At 41.8% G+C, this 16,481-nt stretch overlaps 1 protein-coding gene, 1 long non-coding RNA gene and 1 pseudogene across 3 annotated transcripts in view; 1 reads left to right on the top strand and 2 right to left on the bottom strand.

Annotated features, from left to right (window-relative positions):
- Positions 1 to 690: 690 nt before the first annotated feature.
- On the bottom strand, positions 691 to 6,315 carry LOC123394311 (annotated as a pseudogene).
- Positions 6,316 to 7,444: 1,129 nt separating this feature from the next.
- The window catches only part of ATP1B3 (ATPase Na+/K+ transporting subunit beta 3), a 44,773-nt gene continuing 35,736 nt past the window's right edge, over positions 7,445 to 16,481 (top strand). The window contains exon 1 of the mRNA XM_045088460.1: positions 7,445 to 7,786. Coding sequence (XP_044944395.1) covers positions 7,678 to 7,786 — 109 coding nt within the window. The 5' untranslated portion in view covers positions 7,445 to 7,677. The remainder of the gene's footprint in view (positions 7,787 to 16,481) is intronic.
- Positions 9,388 to 16,481, bottom strand: part of LOC106006015 — a 56,976-nt gene continuing 49,882 nt past the window's right edge. For both annotated transcript variants that reach the window (XR_006609106.1, XR_001179812.2), the window contains 2 exons: positions 11,345 to 11,509; positions 9,388 to 9,754 (listed from right to left, as the gene is read on the bottom strand). This is a non-coding gene — a long non-coding RNA (uncharacterized LOC106006015). The remainder of the gene's footprint in view (positions 9,755 to 11,344; positions 11,510 to 16,481) is intronic.

Here is a 16,481-nt window from a genome sequence, read left to right on the forward strand (position 1 = left end):
CAGCTCCACCATCTTTAAACTCTTAAAATGTCCCTCTATTTTTTTTTTCTTTTTAAAGATACATTTATTCAGTGCCATGACCATACTATTATATTTAGCAATCAGCAGCTTGGGTGCAAAAAAAAAAAAAAAATCTACATTAAAACCCTTTGTTAGGGGTTGCTGGGTGGCTCAGTCAGTTAAGGATCTTTGCCTTTGGCTCAGGTCATGATCCCGGGGTCCTGGGATCAAGCCCCACATCTGGCTCCTTACTTAAAGCAGGAAGCCTGCTTCTCCCTCTCCCACTCCCCCTGCTTGTGTTCCCTCTCTCACTGTGTCTTTCTCTGTCAAATAAATAAATAAATAAATAAATAAATAAAATAAAAGCCTTCGTTGGAATGCTTTACCCTTTCCATAGAACAGAAACTAAAATAACCTGTTATACAATTCATCACAAATATAGTCCTCTAGTTTCTTGACCGTATTTATGAGTATTGTTTAAAAGATGTCTTTTGTAACAGCTAGGCCCTGTCACCACAGTGCTTGGCTGGGTTCACAAATCTGTTGTAACCTGTAGCTTCCCTGTCATTTGTCTGGCTCTCCTGTTTGGCTAAGCTGTTTCCTGGCAGTCATGAAAATCTCCTGCCACTGCCATAGCTACTGATGCTCCTGGAACCGCCAGAGCCACCTTGGTTTCGTGGTTTGGCAAAGTTATCGGTTTCCACTACCGTAGGGGCCAGAGCTGCTTCCTCCAAAATTTCCCCCTTTCATGGGTCCAAAATTTGAAGATTGATTGTTGTAATTGTCAAAATCCTTACAGCTTCCACCACCTCCATCATTACCAAGTCCATTATAGCCATCCCCACTGCCCCCATAGCCACCAAAGTTATCTCCGTGACCAACCAAACCACCTCCATCCAAACCACCTCCACAACCTCCCCCAGAGTTTCCAGAACCACTCTGACATCTTTGGCTGGAATGAAGTACTAACCATCTCTTATTTAGATAGGGCTTTCCCTACTTCACAGTTGTGGCCATTCACAAGATGGGATTTTTTTTTTTAAGATTATTTATTTATTTATTTGACAGAGAGAGATCACAAGTAGGCAGAGAGGCAGGCAGAGAGAGAGGGTAGCAGGCTGCCTACCAAGCCTGATGTGGGGCTCAATCCCAGGACGCTGAGACCATGACCTGAGCTGAAGGCAGAGGCTTAACCCATTGAACCACCCAGGCATCTGGCAGGATGGGATTTTTGAAGAACAATCTTGTCCACAGAGCCATGGTCATAGGATGTTGCAAAAGCAAAGCCTCTTTTCTTGCCACTGCCTCGGTCGTCATGATCTCAACCACTTCAGTTTTCCCATATTGTTCAAAATAATCTCTTAGATGAGGCTCTTCACTGTCTTCTTTAATGACACCAACAAACATTTTTTTCACAGTTAAGTGGGCACCAGGTCTTTGAGAATCTTCTCTTGAGACAGCCCTCTTTGGTTCCACAACAATTCCATCTACCTTGTGAGGCCTTGCGTTCCTGGCTGCCTCCACCTCCTCTACAGTGGCATAAGTGACAAACCCAAAGCCTCTGGGAGGCTTGGTGTTTGGATCTCTCATCCACATGGTCCGTAAGTGTTCACCCTTGCTCAAAATTGCTCCTCAGATGCTCATCAGTTGTTTCAAAACTCAACCCCCCAATGAAGAGCTTCTGCAGCTCTTCGGGCTCTTTGGGAGTCTCTGACTTAGATATGATGGTGGTGGGAGGGGGGTACTTTAATGATGCTTACTCAGTGGTGTCCAGGGGCAGAAAGCACCTCTTGACAGGTCTTACCTTATTATGTAAGAGAACGAGCATATCTAAATTTCCCTTCAACTCTCTCTCCTCCATGGACCTCTTGGCTTCACCACTTCACCACTCCAGCACTACTTTTATTTTTTTTTTTAAGATTTTATTTATTTATTTATTTATTTGAAAGAGAGACAGTGAGAGAGAGAGCATGAGAGGGGAGAGGGTCAGAGGGAGAAGCAGACTCCCCGTGGAGCAGGGAGCCTGATGCGGGACTCAACCCCAGGACTCCAGGATCATGACCTGAGCCGAAGGCAGTTGCTGAACCGACTGAGCCACTTTTATATTGTTAGAATTTATAGCACTCATTTTGTTCTGTGAATGGGCATTCAGTTGACACTAAATATTGAAAGCCAATAAAGTGTAATTATACTATTTTGCTTATGTAAATAGTATTCACTATAGAGGAATATGCATCAGAATAGAAAAGGCAAATCTGTATCACTGGCCCACACCACTGGAAGAGATGCTTCAAACATCAGGATTATATAGTTACATTTTCAAATACTCCATTAGAAGCACCAAATAATAATACATTTTAGTTTGCTTTATATTTGGGATGGTTTTCCTTGCTTTTCATTTTTCCTCTTGGCAAAGGAAGCACATGCCTTCACCATATGACTAAATTTGCCCCAGATCTTGATCCCAGTCTCTGTGGCATGGAATCCACTCTCTGCCTGAGGACATTCTTCTCCAGTTCAGTATCAGTTGGTCTGCTGTACAGCTATCATTCTAGGCCTTCCTTTCATTGGGTTAGGGATCAGTGTTTCTTGGATTTTAGGCTTTTCTGATTCTTGGATTCCTTTTTCTTTTTATTGTTTCATCCTTAATCGATTTTTTCAGAAAGAATTTTTGAGAGGTGAGCTTTCTGAGTTCTTACGTGTCTGAACATGCCTTCATTTTACCCTTATAGCTGAGTGATAGCCTAGCCAGTTACAATACTCAGCTCCTCAGAACTCTGAAAGCAGTGCTCTACTGTTTTCTGGCACTGAGTGCTGTTGATGAGAAGACTAGTGCCAATTAAATTTTTGTTCTGTTGTAGTTGACCTGTTGCTTGTTCTCTGGAAGCTTTTAGAATCTTCTCTTAGTACTTAATATACAATAAAATCACAAGTTTGTGGTGACGTAGGGTCTTTTTTTTTTTTTTTTCCATTTTATGTGGCACTTGGTAAGCCCTTTTACTCTGAAGACTCCTATCCTATCTCTAAGAAATGTTCTATTATTCCTCTCATATTTTTTCTCCTGAGTTTTCTTGTCTCCTTCTGGAACTATTAGTTGACTGTTATCCTCCCTGGATTGACCTGATACAGCTTTTTGACTTTTAAAAATATTTCTTCCCCTTTGTCTTTTTTTGCTTTACACTTTGGGAGATTCTCCTGACTTTTTCTTTCAGCCTTTCTGTTTACTTTTTTTTTTTTTTAAGATTTCATTTATTTATTTGAGAGAGTTGGGGGGTGGGGAGAAGAAGAAGGAAGGAGACAAGCAGACTCTGTAGGACCCTGGGATCACAACCGGACCTGAAGGCACATACTTAACCACCGAGTCACCCAGGCGCCCCTGTTTTTTTAATTAGTGCAGTTATTTATATTTTAAATTTCCAAAAAATTCTTTTTTTGGTCTCTGATTGCTCTATATATCTATATGTAAATATGCAGATATATATAAACTTGTTTTATGGATACATGGGCTTCTCAAATTTTCCTAAGTTCACTAGAATACTATTTCTCGGAGGTCAGCTTCTTTTTAAATAGTTCTTTTGAAAATTATTAAAACTATACCTTCTCTTGGTTATTTTCCAACAAGGTGAACCAGAAAAATTGCCTAACCTTTGCTCCATTAAAAAAAACAAGTTCTATTATGAAAAATTTCAAAATATTATGAACTCGATGGACTCACCTAACTTCAATAAATATCAACTTTCTGCCATTCTTGTTTCACCTATACCTTCACTTCTCCTATAAATTTTTTTAAAGATTTTTTTTTATTTATTTGACAAAGAAAGACATAGCAAGAGAGGAAACACAAGCAGGGTGAGTGGGAGAGGGAGAAGCAGGCTTCCTGCTAAGCAGGGAGCCTGATGCTGGGCTCCATCCCGGAACCCTGGGATCATGACCTAAGCCGAAGGCAGATGCTTCCCCAGGTGCCCCTCCTGTAAATTTTTATAACCAAATTATTAAGTAGGTTATTTGAATTTATTTTTCATTTAGTAAATTATCCCATTAGATCATATCATACACTTTTTCAAAGTCACCTAATCTAACGAATGACAGTATTAAAAATTATAACAAAAAATCCTGACCATTTAACAGAGCACTTTCTATGGCTTATACTATGTCACGCTTTACAAAAACACTGGTTCATTTAAGATGCCTAATAATGCAGGTCTCTACCTTTTAATCTGCAAAGGGTGTAGAGATGTTGTTTGTTAAAGGATTAGTAAAAGCATTCAATATGAAAACTAATGTGTGGACAAGGACATTTTCTATAACGAGAAATATGTGTTCATGACTATGTTTCTTGGATACAATTATGCCAACATGATTGTAGCTGCTGTAATAAGAAAGGACTATTTCTAAGGAAATCTTAGTATCCTCCTAGACAAATAATGGCCTTTTAGTGATTTAGTATCAAAGTCACATCAGTTATAACACCAAATTATAAATAAGATGCTGCTATAAGAACTGAAATATTTTTTCTGTACACATGATTCTAAGATTCAGGAATAAACTAACAATTTTAGCAAATTAAGAGCCAAAAGATCTTGTTTATGCCCATAGAAGGCAGAAAATGGATTCTGCTGACTGGAGAGAATTCTCAACCAAGTGCCCCACAACCGTTTCCTCTCATTTTGATCTCATTCCACCTCATTCAGCTTTGTGAAGTTTCCCCAGAGCTCTGTTACCATTCACTGGGGAACCAGCACTGAGTAGTTGGAGGAAAGATGGGGATTTGAATCAATGTACTGTTGTTTGATAGCTTTTTGACCATGGGGAAGTTACTTAATTTCTCTAAACCTCAATTTCCTCATTTACAAAATTAGGAAAACGATATCTCCCTCTTAGGGTACTTGTGAAGATTAACCAATATATCACACTAAGCAAGTAGTATAGGGCGTGGGACTTAGCTACGTATAAATGATCAGTATTATTCCTGTGGGATTCACAGGTATCCTCTATAGGCAGGGTGGCAAGATTTAGCAAATAAAAATACAGGATATCCAGGTAAATTTGAATTTTAGGTTGGTAATAAGTTTTAGTCTAAATATATCCCAAATATTGCATGGAATATACTTATATTAAAAAATTATCCAGGGGCGCCTCGGTGGCTCAGTGGGTTAAGCCTCTGCCTTCGGTCCTGATCTTAGGATCCTGGGATCGAGCCCTGCATTGGGCTCTGTGCTCAGTGGGGAGCCTGCTTCTCCCTCTCTCTCTGCCTGCCTCTGCCTACTTGTGATCTCTGTCAAATAAGTAAATAAAATCTTTTTTAAAAATTATCATTGTTTATATGAAATTAAAATTTTAGCAGGAATCCTGGCAAAATAACTTTTCTTTTAAAAGAAAAATGAGGTATTAGTAAATGTTGTGATGAAATTTGATATTGTAGGGGCACCTGGGTGGCTCAGTTGGTTGAGCGACTGCCTTCAGCTCAGGTCATGATCCTGGAGTTGTGGGATCCAGCCCCGCATCCGGCTCCCTGGTCAGCAAGGGGTCTGCTTCTCCCTCTGCCCTTCCCCCTCTCATGCTTACTCTCTCTCTCTTTCATTTTCTCGCAAATAAATAAATAAAATCTTTTAAAAAGTTGATATTGTATCTGCTCAAACATGGAGGTCTCCTATTCCCCGGTACACTCAGTATTTTCTCTTCTGGGTAATACTCAAGTATCATATACCAGAGAAATAAATAGTGTCTGTATTTTGAAGTGGAATATCAACTTTTCCCCAAACAGAAATCTGTTGGATCAGTTACTATTCTAAACTAGGCATGGATTTTCAAACTACTTACTGAATTATATTTGTATTTAAATATTTATTTGGAAAACCACAAAGCACTACATATGAAAATCATATTGAGGACCACCAAAAATATGCAAACTACAAATCTGACAGCATTTAATCATTGGAACACTATTTGCAAAATGTTCTTGTTAACCATGTTTTCTTTGTGTGTACCAAGTAATTATTTTCCAAAATGTGCTTGTTATGAGCATACACAGAGACACACAAGATAAATAAAGCAGATGGGTTTTATATTTTATTTCAATCAGACTGTACTTCTTAACCTCTTACCTAAACTAAAAAGCCTGTTATCAACCCTACTAATTTGTAGTTAAATTTTTAATGAGATAAAAATAGCTTTGCTAAAGGCAAGGTGGCTGGGAATTACGTTACAGTAATATAGTCTTCTGCTTCTTTTCCATTGGTGAGAGACGTACTCCGTGATTCCTTCCTTCAATAAGCAAAGTGAGGAAACAAGAGATGCCAGAATCTCTTTACCCATTACTCCTTTAAAGCATTTGCAAGCTGTTTTTAAACTTCCAGATGGATTATAATGCAATTATTCCAAAATATAATATGCGTGCTACATTCATAATTCAACATTCATCCTCATTCATAATTTCTTATTTGCCAATAAAATAGGAGCGGTGCTCCATTCATTTTTCCTTAAAAAACGCCCCTCTGCCCTCACTCCTCTATTTCTTTCCATTCTGTCGCCCCGGTCGCCGTGCCCTGTACTCTTCAGCTCCACCTCGTGTAGAAGAACGTCGGCTGCACCCTCAGCTCCCACCCCCGGGAGCCTCCACCGCAGTGGGAAAGATGAAAAGCCGGGAACTTTATGTAGGAATCAAGGCTAAACGAAGAACTGATTTCCTGTAGACCCTGTCTCAGCAAAAGCAGGTCTTAGAGCTGGCAGGAAACGCAGGAAAGCCTACATACTCATTTCCTTGATACATTCAACTGAATCTGGAGAAAATTCGACTGTTCAGTTACTACTTAGCTATACTTGGGACGGAATTTCCATTGGCCCGCGATTCCCGGTGAACCCCTTCAGAAGAGCCAGGCAAGGACGTTCTCGGAGCAGTAGGATGCCCTACACGAGCTGCCTCGCGGGACCCTGCGGCGGACTGAGTCACGTCACAGAGCCCAAAGGAGAACGCCGGAAACGGTGTGCGAGGCCGTTCTGGGAGAGGGTGGGGAAGTCCCCTCCTCGGTGCAGACTACCCGCCTGACAGGAGCCGCTTCGGTGTTCTCCGGTCCCGCGTCACCTCAGGCAAGAAGCTGAGGGGCCGTGGTGCCCGGTTGCCCCCAGCATCTCCCCAGACTCCTCCTGAGAAACCTGCGGGTCAGGAGCGCACACCTTTGGCTCGTTATTATAAATTTGCTTATAAAGCCCTCCTGACTTTTAAAGTTGCTTAATGTGGTTTCTGCCTCCTCTGACCAGGGGTAAGGGAGGCCCGAGCGTCCCGCGGTGGGGCGGGGAGGCGCTCGGCTGGGGGGGAGGGGAGGAAAGCGGGTGGCTGGGCCGCGCGGGGCGGGGCCGCGGCCCGAGGCGGGGCGTCCTCGCCGAAACGAGCGGCGCCGGGCGGCGGGCGGGAGGCAGTGGCGGCGGCGGCGGCGGCGCGGGCCGAGCGGCTCGCGGATTGGTTGCGGCGGGCGGAGACGTCAGGCTCCCGCGGCCCGAGCGGCCGCCGGGCTCGCGCGGCGCAGTAGGCTCGAGTGCGCTCCGCAGCGAGGTGGTGTCTTCGGCCGTCCCGCTGTCCGCTGCCGCCGGGCTGTGCCGCTAGAGCCGGGACGCGCCTCCGCGCTCCTTGCCGCCTCCATCCCCGCGGCCGCCGCTCCCCTCGCCGTCTGCACACACACCATGACGAAGAAAGAGAAGAAGTCCTTCAACCAGAGCCTAGCCGAGTGGAAGCTCTTCATCTACAACCCGACCACCGGAGAGTTTCTGGGGCGCACCGCCAAGAGCTGGGGTGAGCGGGCGGCGGTTGGGCGCCGGGGCCGGCCGCGGTCCGGGGGACGCCGGGCGGGGTCGGGTGGGAAGGGAAAGGCGGGAGATGGCTCCCCGCGCGGGGCCCTTAGAGCGGCCGCAGAGTCCGCCGCCCACAGCGGTTTTCGGCCGGGGCTGCCAGACTCTCGTAAGGGCGGCGGCGGAGGAGGGGCCGCGCGGCCCCATTCATTTCTAGCTTGGCGGGCGGGCCGCCGCTGGTTCCCGAGGCGGCAGGGCCCGCAGGCAGCCCCCGCCGGGCGCCGAGCGCACGTGCTGCTCCGGCCTCCCGCCCCGAGCGGCGCTGGAGGCCGGGGACCCCTGCCCGGAGCCGAGCCCCGAGCGTGCGGGGGCCGAGCGCCCGGGCCTCCCTTTGTACCGAGCGCGCCGTACGGGAGAGGCCCTGGCAGAGGCTGCCGGTGGCGCCCAGCGGTTCGGGGAAGCCAGACCCTGCCCCACGCCCGGGGAGAGGAAATTTCCACTCTCGCCGCTATCTTGTGACTCGACCACGCTGCCACCCGGGTCGGAAGAGTGCGAGTGAGTGTTAAGTGGGTGGGTGGCACGAATGTGCCGCGGTGAGTTAATTACCCAAGTATTTGGTACACGAAAATGCTCGAGTTTGGACAGTGAAAAGACCGTGAAAAGGTTGATTCCTGCCTGATTCCTTTTTCATTACAGACGTTTTCTTCCTAGCAAATAGACTTCTTGTGGGGTACGTAAATCCCAGGTGGCACAGTTTTTTGTGCCTTCAAAGCGTGTGATGGTTGTGTATGTTTTTTTGTGTATGAGTTCTTTGTTTTAAAAAAATATTTAAATCATCCACCAATGTAGTACTGCTTCAGGGTGTCTTTTTTTTCTTCCGAAAAAATGTATTAATGTCTGAATAAGGACTAGTGCTTTTTTCTTTATTTTTTTCCTGCCTTTTGAAAAACGTTTTAGTGGGTCTTGACCTCTTTTTTTCTGGGAGAGAATAAATTTCTAGAGTGGGAGAACTATTCGGACACGACATCTTTAAGAGAAGCATGAAGAGAGTAAATTAGCTATGACTCAGAAAATAAACCGTTGCTACTGACTGAAGTCGGCTCCTCCGGAGTGGAAAGTCGGCTTAAAGTCCTATCACAAGCTGAAAGGGGCCTTGGAGGTTTTTTAGCCCAATCCCCAGTTTAGAGATGAGAAAAATGAGATCTAAAGAGGTTGTGATTTTGCTTTGTGTGAAATTACATATTCCACAGAGCCAAGAAAAAACCCAGTTGTCCTTTAATCCTAGTCCAGCGGTTTTATTATTTTACAGACGCCTTGCCTAACTAACACTTCATGATTTTTATTTAGATAGTTGTCTTTTGGGAACCCACTAATGTGAAGAGGAATTATATCTTGCATCCGGAGTTAAAAGGGGGGGGGATGGTGAAGTTATTATTGCTTCTAGAATGTGCTACCTTTTTGCTAAAGGAATTTTTGGGTGGTGGGAGAACCATTAATGTTTGTATACTATCTTCCTCAGTGCCTTCTCATTTCCAGTAACAAGTACCTTCATTTTTTGTTAGAATGACATTTCTTACTGCAGAGTGCTTCTTGTCTAACCTTTGTATTTATATGATGTTGAGGTTGAGATTTTATTGGGTATATGCACTTACATAAATAATGTGCACAAGTGGTCAAACGTAGTCAGTCATTATTAAGGGCAGCCACAGTACTACAAGTAAAGTTGGGATTTATTTTAGAAGGATTAAAGCAAGACCTTTTTTCAAAATTGAAAATAAATAATAATTCTTAACAGCAAATAGTACATTTCTGAGTTTATTGGAATAGTAGTAAACCAGTGCAAAATGTCATAAATTATCTGCAATCTTATCCCAACATAAGGGCATTTCTCCAATGATATATGTGGGTGTGGTTTGAAGAGGCTGAAGTCCGTACTCCATTCTCCAAGGCTGTGTCCTCATGCATGGGGAGTCTGCTTGGAAAAAGGGGTATCTTGCTCTAATTTTCAGAAAGGCACTGTACAGGCTAGCTGCCTGATCTCATCACTACAAAGATGTCTGCTATTAATATTTTGGTATACAACCGGGGAAACTTCAAAGGGTGTTATGTTCGTTTTTTTAAAAGATAAGAAATCATTCAATAAGTGTTGCTTTATAGTTTTTTTTTTTAAACTTATTTTAGAGAGAGAGCTGGGGGGAGGGGCAGAGGGAGAGAATCTTTCAAGCAGACACCCCTCACCCCACCCGATAAGGAAGGAGACTGTACCTGGGGCTCGATCCAAGACCCTTGGGATTTTAACCTGAGCCAAAACCAAGAGATGGTGGCCCAATTGACTGAGCCACCCAGGGACCCTTATTATTTTGAGTATATTGTGGGCATCTTACCATTTTTTATAAAAAAAAATATTTTATTTATTTATTTGACAGAGATCACAAGTGGGCAGAGAGGCAGACAGAGAGAGGGAGAAGCAGGCTCCCTGCTGAGCAGAGAGCCCACTGCCGGGGCTCCATCTCAGGACCCTGGGATCATGACCTGAGTTGAAGGCAGAGGCTTTAACCCACTGAGCCACCCAGGTGCCCCGCATCTTACCATTTTAATAAAGATCTATATCATCATTTTAATGGCTAATGTTTTATTGTATGGTTCCATGTACTACGTGATTTTTAAAAACAAACATGTTTATTAATATATGTAGTTTATGTTTTCGTGGGAGATATCCAGGGAAAGATGAGTATCTCCTGATTTTTTTACCAGTAATTTACTGGATATACTGGTCTCTCCTCCCAGTCCCTTCAGCCTTGAGCATACATTATTACAAATTTATTTCTTGAGATATGTTTCTACCAGTGGAATTTCAAGGTCCTATATGGTATGTGTAACCTTTACATTTTGGAAATGTGTTTTTTATTTTCTTTGTTTTTAGAAACTGATTTGAAATTTTTTTCTAGTTGCTTTTAAATTTAAATGTGGGAGGATTACCTTTTTTTTTTTTTAAACTTTGGTAAAATTGCTGTATCTGCTGGTATGTAGAAAAAAAGCCTTCTCTACCCTAAGGATTTTATAAAGGATATAAAAGACTTTATAAGGATATATTAAAAACATACACTTTTTATGGGGGAGAGGGGCAGAGGGAGCAAGAAAATCTAAGCAAGCTTCATGCCCAGAGCAGAGCCTGATACAGGGCTCTATCCCACCACCCTGATGAGATCATGACTAGGGGCAGAGGGAGCAAGAAAATCTAAGCAAGCTTCATGCCCAGTGCAGAGCCTGATACAGGGCTCTATCCCACCACCCTGATGAGATCATGACCAGAGCCAAAATCAATAGTTGGACGTTTAACTGATAGTTACCCAGGGTCCCCTAAAACCACACATTTAAGTAGTTTTGGCATTTACACCTGGGATAAATGAAAATACTGCAGGTTACACCACATTGCCTTATTGGCAATGGCTATGTAAAATATTTGAATTTTTAAGATTTTATTTTTTTAAGCAATCTCTACCCAGCCGGACACTCAAACCCACAACCCTGGGATCATGAGTTACATGCATGCTGTACTTACCAAGCTGGCTGGGCATCCCTGTGTAAAAGATTTTGAGTAGCTTCTTGAATGTTGGGCAGTTTCAAAATCATTACATACATATCCTCTCATTTGATCTTCACAACAGCCTTCTAAAGTAAAGCACACTGTAGGTGATCACAGTGTACCTAGAGTTGGTTTCTTAGGCTGAACAGTAAGAATACATCAGGAGTAAGTAATTGTCATGTATAAAAACACAGGACAAAGAATATTTAGCATCTTGTGATTTATATTGCAAATATTAAACCTAAATGCATTATATATAATTAGACCTAAATGCATTATATATAATTAGAGTGAAAGCTTAGAGATCCTCTACTGTTATTTATACTGTAATGGACCATGTGTTGCAGTTAACATTTTTAAGAATAATGAATAGTAAAAATACCATTTTTTAAAAATTTTTTATTTTTTATAAACATATATTTTTATCCCCAGGGGTACAGGTCTGTGAATAAAAATACCATTTTATTCTACCTAATAAGTTTATTCTAAGGAAACATATTCCATGAAGCTTTTCTGTATTTTGTATATACAGATAACCCCTATATAAAATGTGTTTCTTATTATGACTCACAGTCAAAAACTTGAAAGCCACTAATCTAGCCCTGTGCCTTCATTTCATAGGTGAGAAAATTGAACTCATAGGTCTGATTTGTCCAAGTTTACTCAGGAGTAGATCCTTGGCCTTTAGACTACCTCCAAGGCCAGACCATTTTTGGGTTTTTTGTTTGTTTTTGTATTTAAGATTTTATTTATTTATTTGACAGAGAGATCAAAAGTAGGCAGAGAGAGGGGGAAGCAGACTCCCTGTTGAGCAGAGAGCCCTATGTGGGGCTCAATCCCAGAACCCTGAGATCATGACCTGAGCTGAAGGCAGAAGCTTAACCACTGAGCCACCCAGGCACCCCTGTTTTGTTTTTTTTTAACTGCTACAACTTAATGTCATTTAATCACGTCTGTTGTGGGCTTCTTCGGAGTTCATTATCTTAAGGCTATCTGTCAGTAGATGCTTTATGTTCATACTAACTTAAAACTTGAGTTGCTGATCTCTAAGCACAGTCAGGATTCTGGACCAAATCAATTAACACCTACACTTTGTTCATGTGCCTTTTCTTTTATAGATCCATGAAGTGCCATTTTCTGTCACCTGCTCCCATTCTGGGTCATGCCTCAGTAAATGCTCTGCCTTGGAGATCACACTCCATCCCATCTTGGGTGTTTGACTGTAGGGGAGAAGGCAAGTGTGTTTATTTTCCCAGTATCACATAGTTTTGTAAGATGTTGTTCTTTGTCCTGTGGAGTGTGACATATTAAAAAGAAACTTTACAAAAATGTGCGCTGTTGGGAAAGTAACAGGACTTGCCTTACCCTGTGTGCAGGCTAAAAATGAAGGTCAGTGGTGGGTGTGGCAGCGGCAGCAGCAGAGGCATACTGAGCCATCACCCAGCAGGAGACAGCACTTCCTGGACTGGTAGTAGAAGGGAGGGGATGGGGTAAGTTTGTGTGTTATAGTCTAGATGTTGTAATTACGGTAGTTTGTGTTTTACTGTTAAGTAGCAACCTTCCTCTGCCCCCATATTAATTATTTTAAATTGACTTTCCAGTTCATATCTATAGAATTAAATTAGTTGTAGTAAAAGAAGTTTAAAAACCCTCCTGTCTTTAGTAGCAATATTTCCATGTATTTGTCATGTTTGATTAAAGACCAGTCATTTAACACTGATTGTACAATGGAAAGGAGAAAAACTAACCCTAAAACATAAGTCATGGGTAATCTTTAACCACTTAAGTAACCACTATTAACATTTTAATAGTTTGTTTCTTTTTTGTAAATAGATTTTTTAACTGTATAAATAAAAATTTAAAATACAGAGTTAGATACCTAGTTTTACCACTTAACATTTAGGGAAAATGGTTTTTATTCCTTTGCCACCTCAGAGTTTGATGATGTGTTGGGAGTAACCTTGGTGCCCTCTCCATCACGTCTGTGGGTACCGTCCATGTACCCTGCTAGAATTATTATCTCTATGTTAAGATTCCCAAATCTACATCTGTAGTTGGTATGGCTTTTTTATGTTAACACAACCAACCGCCTGACAGAGAGCTTCAATTAAATGTTTCATAGGACTATGAAGTGCTTCACACACCTCTTCATGTAAATCTCTGTTACCTTCAGGGGCTCCTTAGCATGGCACACACACCTCATAATCTCACTGACTTGTTTCTCTCTTGTCATCTCTTTCTACCATTCTCTGGCCCTTCTGGTCCTCTTTCCTAGCTTTTGAGTGTTCTCTTTCCTTCTCCTTGGCCTGGGTACTCAGGCTTCGGTAGCCTGATCTCTGGTAAATGTCTTTGAGCCCCTCTTTACTTTAAGACTGTGTCAAGTGCTCCTGTGTATCCAATAATAGTTTTTTTTTCTGTTACAGCATTTATGATTTTTTTGTAGTAGTGTTTTTGCCCATTTACTAGAATATAAGTTTCTTATTCACTCAATTTTGATTCCCTAACACTGAGCCTGTTGCTCAGCACTTAGTAGGAAGGTAATAAGAATAGGTTGAAAGAATGAGCACTATTATGAAATATTTCCATGTAATTAGTCTTTTCACAGTCTTTTTTTTTTTCTTTTAAAGATTTTATTTATTTATCTGACAGCACAAGCAGGGGGGAGCAGCATGCAGAGGGAAAGAGAGAAGTAGGCTCCCTGCTAAGCAAGGAGCCCAGTGTGGAACTCAATCTCTGGACCCTGGTATCATGACCTGGGCTGAAGGTAGACACTTAACTGAATGAACCACCCAGGCACCCATTTTTGCAACTTTTTAAAAAATGTTCTTTGGTGGTATTGATATATCATAGTATATAGTTCCCCAGTGTTTGGGCATCCTACCCGCCTTTTTTAATACCACTGTGAGTTTTCATAGAAGTTCAGTGTTGAGATGAAGCTTCCACTTAACTTTGTCTTTGGAGATTCAGCTGAGTTTGTGGCATGCCTGAGTGGTGCATCTGATTAGGATAACAGGAATACGGTTATTATCCAGGTCTGCTTTCTGCCTTCTTGCTCTATTCAGCTTCTTATACTGCTGTAATGAGACCTGCATGAAGGTTGTTTTTTGTTTGTTTTTTTTAAGTTCTCTCAGATTTAATGGGCATTTATGTAACCGTGTTTTCTGCCCTGCAAGGTGCTTTACTAATTATTTCTGAAAAAAATTATTTAGCTTAGCAACCTCTCAGATATCTGTTTAAACTTTGTAACTGAGTTGTTTATAGACTGCCTCTTATTTGTGACTTCTGCTTAGTATTATGTTAATGCCTTAGTAAGGTATGACTTTGGGACTGACCCACGTCCAAGGCATAAGGTACTTTTCTTTGGCAGGTTCTGACCTGTAATTAGTGGCCCTTTATGTACTCTTAACACCACTCCCCACCCAGTACCTCTCTAATCATTTCTGATTCCTTCCTGTCTGTTTTTCCTTGTCTCATTTCCTAAATGTGTATTTCCCAGCTGCTGTCTTTCCTTGTTTTCTCCTCATCTTCTTCCTTGCAATCTCATAAAACAATTGCAAAGATCACTCACACATTTTACTTGGGTTAACATGTCTCTGATTTAGTTGCTTCCTGTATATCTCAGAAACCTGAGAGGGAGAGGTTTAGATATCGTGACTAGCTCTGTTACTACCTTATATATCATCCGGCAAACAGCTTTTTTCCCCTTCCTCTACTGAAGTTCTTGTGAGTTGCTCCTATATTTACAGTTTTTGAAAATAGGAATCACTATGTTTTTCTTCATTTGGACTCTAAACCTGGCCAGATCATGCCAGTTCTACATCTGTAATGTCTCTTAAATCTGTGATCTACACCCTCATTATTACTACTAAGATTAATCAGGAATTAACTTCCTCTGCCCTACCCCTGCCTCCCCCCACCATATCTTATAAAAACCCACATTCAGAGGGAAATCAGGATGTTCACTTTTCATAGCTTCATAATACTAACCACCTGTTTGAAATGTCATGGTTCTTAACACTCCCTCTCAACCCTGGCCCCACTGTGTCAGGATCTGGTAGTGCCTTTTCTCATAAATTCTCTGATTAAAAACTTAAAGCACCAGATGAAGAGCTTTTGTGACTTTTCCATAGTTGCTCCAATTTCACGTAGACAGTTGGCTTTCCAATTTTTATCTGCTATTAAAAAAGAAGTTGTAGTGTTGTTGACTTTGGGGAAGGTGAGCTCTTAACTCCTGAGGTATCCCCCAGAAAGATCCAAGGAGTCCACTGGAATCATTGTGACCTAAACCAGTGTAACTTCATTGCTATCAGGTTATTTTTAAAGCTACAGCTTTGATTGTGCTACTTCCCGTTCCCCAAAATTGTGTTTGGATCCCCACTGCTTTCAGAAGGTTTAAATAATTTCCAAACATCCTGGCATTCCAGGCTTATTACATATTGGCTTAGAACTAAGTTTCCAACCTTACAACCTGTCGTTGCCCACCTTATTCCAGTAGTATATACCACATGTCATAGGGTGCATCTAGAATTCTCTGTTCATTTCCTCCCCTGTACCCTTCCTCTCTGCATCATAAATTCTTCCCTACTTCGGAGACATTGAGTGTCAGCTATCGCAAGCATTTTTCTGATATATGCCTGGTGAAAATAACACCACATTTGTCTCGTATAACATCTAAAACTTTGTATCCTGGATTATGGCTGTTTATATGCATTGCTCCTATTAACTAGGTGTTCTCACAAATCAGAATTTACATTTGCATATCCCCCTAACATCTAACACATAGTAAGAGCACCTTTTTTTGTTCTGATTTTGGAAGCACAAATTGTTATTTACTTGTGATTCACCTATTTCTTGGGCTAAAGGTGAGAGTATTATATGTTAATTGGTATAGCTGCACACAGAAAGTCTTAATTTTTATGTGAAGGTATAATTCCCCTTACCTTACCATGATTCTGCCCCACTAAACTAATTCATTTTAAAGTTTCCAGATAGGGCACCGTAGTAAAAGTGAGCCTGTGGGCATATATGTATATGTTTTTACTTCATGAATCAGGATATACCAATATCCTGAGATAACCAGACAAGGACTCAGAATATAGACCTAATTTCTAGT

The sequence above is a fragment of the Mustela putorius genome, unplaced genomic scaffold (assembly GCF_011764305.1).
Source record: "Mustela putorius furo isolate JIRA1106 unplaced genomic scaffold, ASM1176430v1.1 tig00003834_pilon_pilon_pilon, whole genome shotgun sequence".
NCBI lineage: Eukaryota > Metazoa > Chordata > Mammalia > Carnivora > Mustelidae > Mustela > Mustela putorius.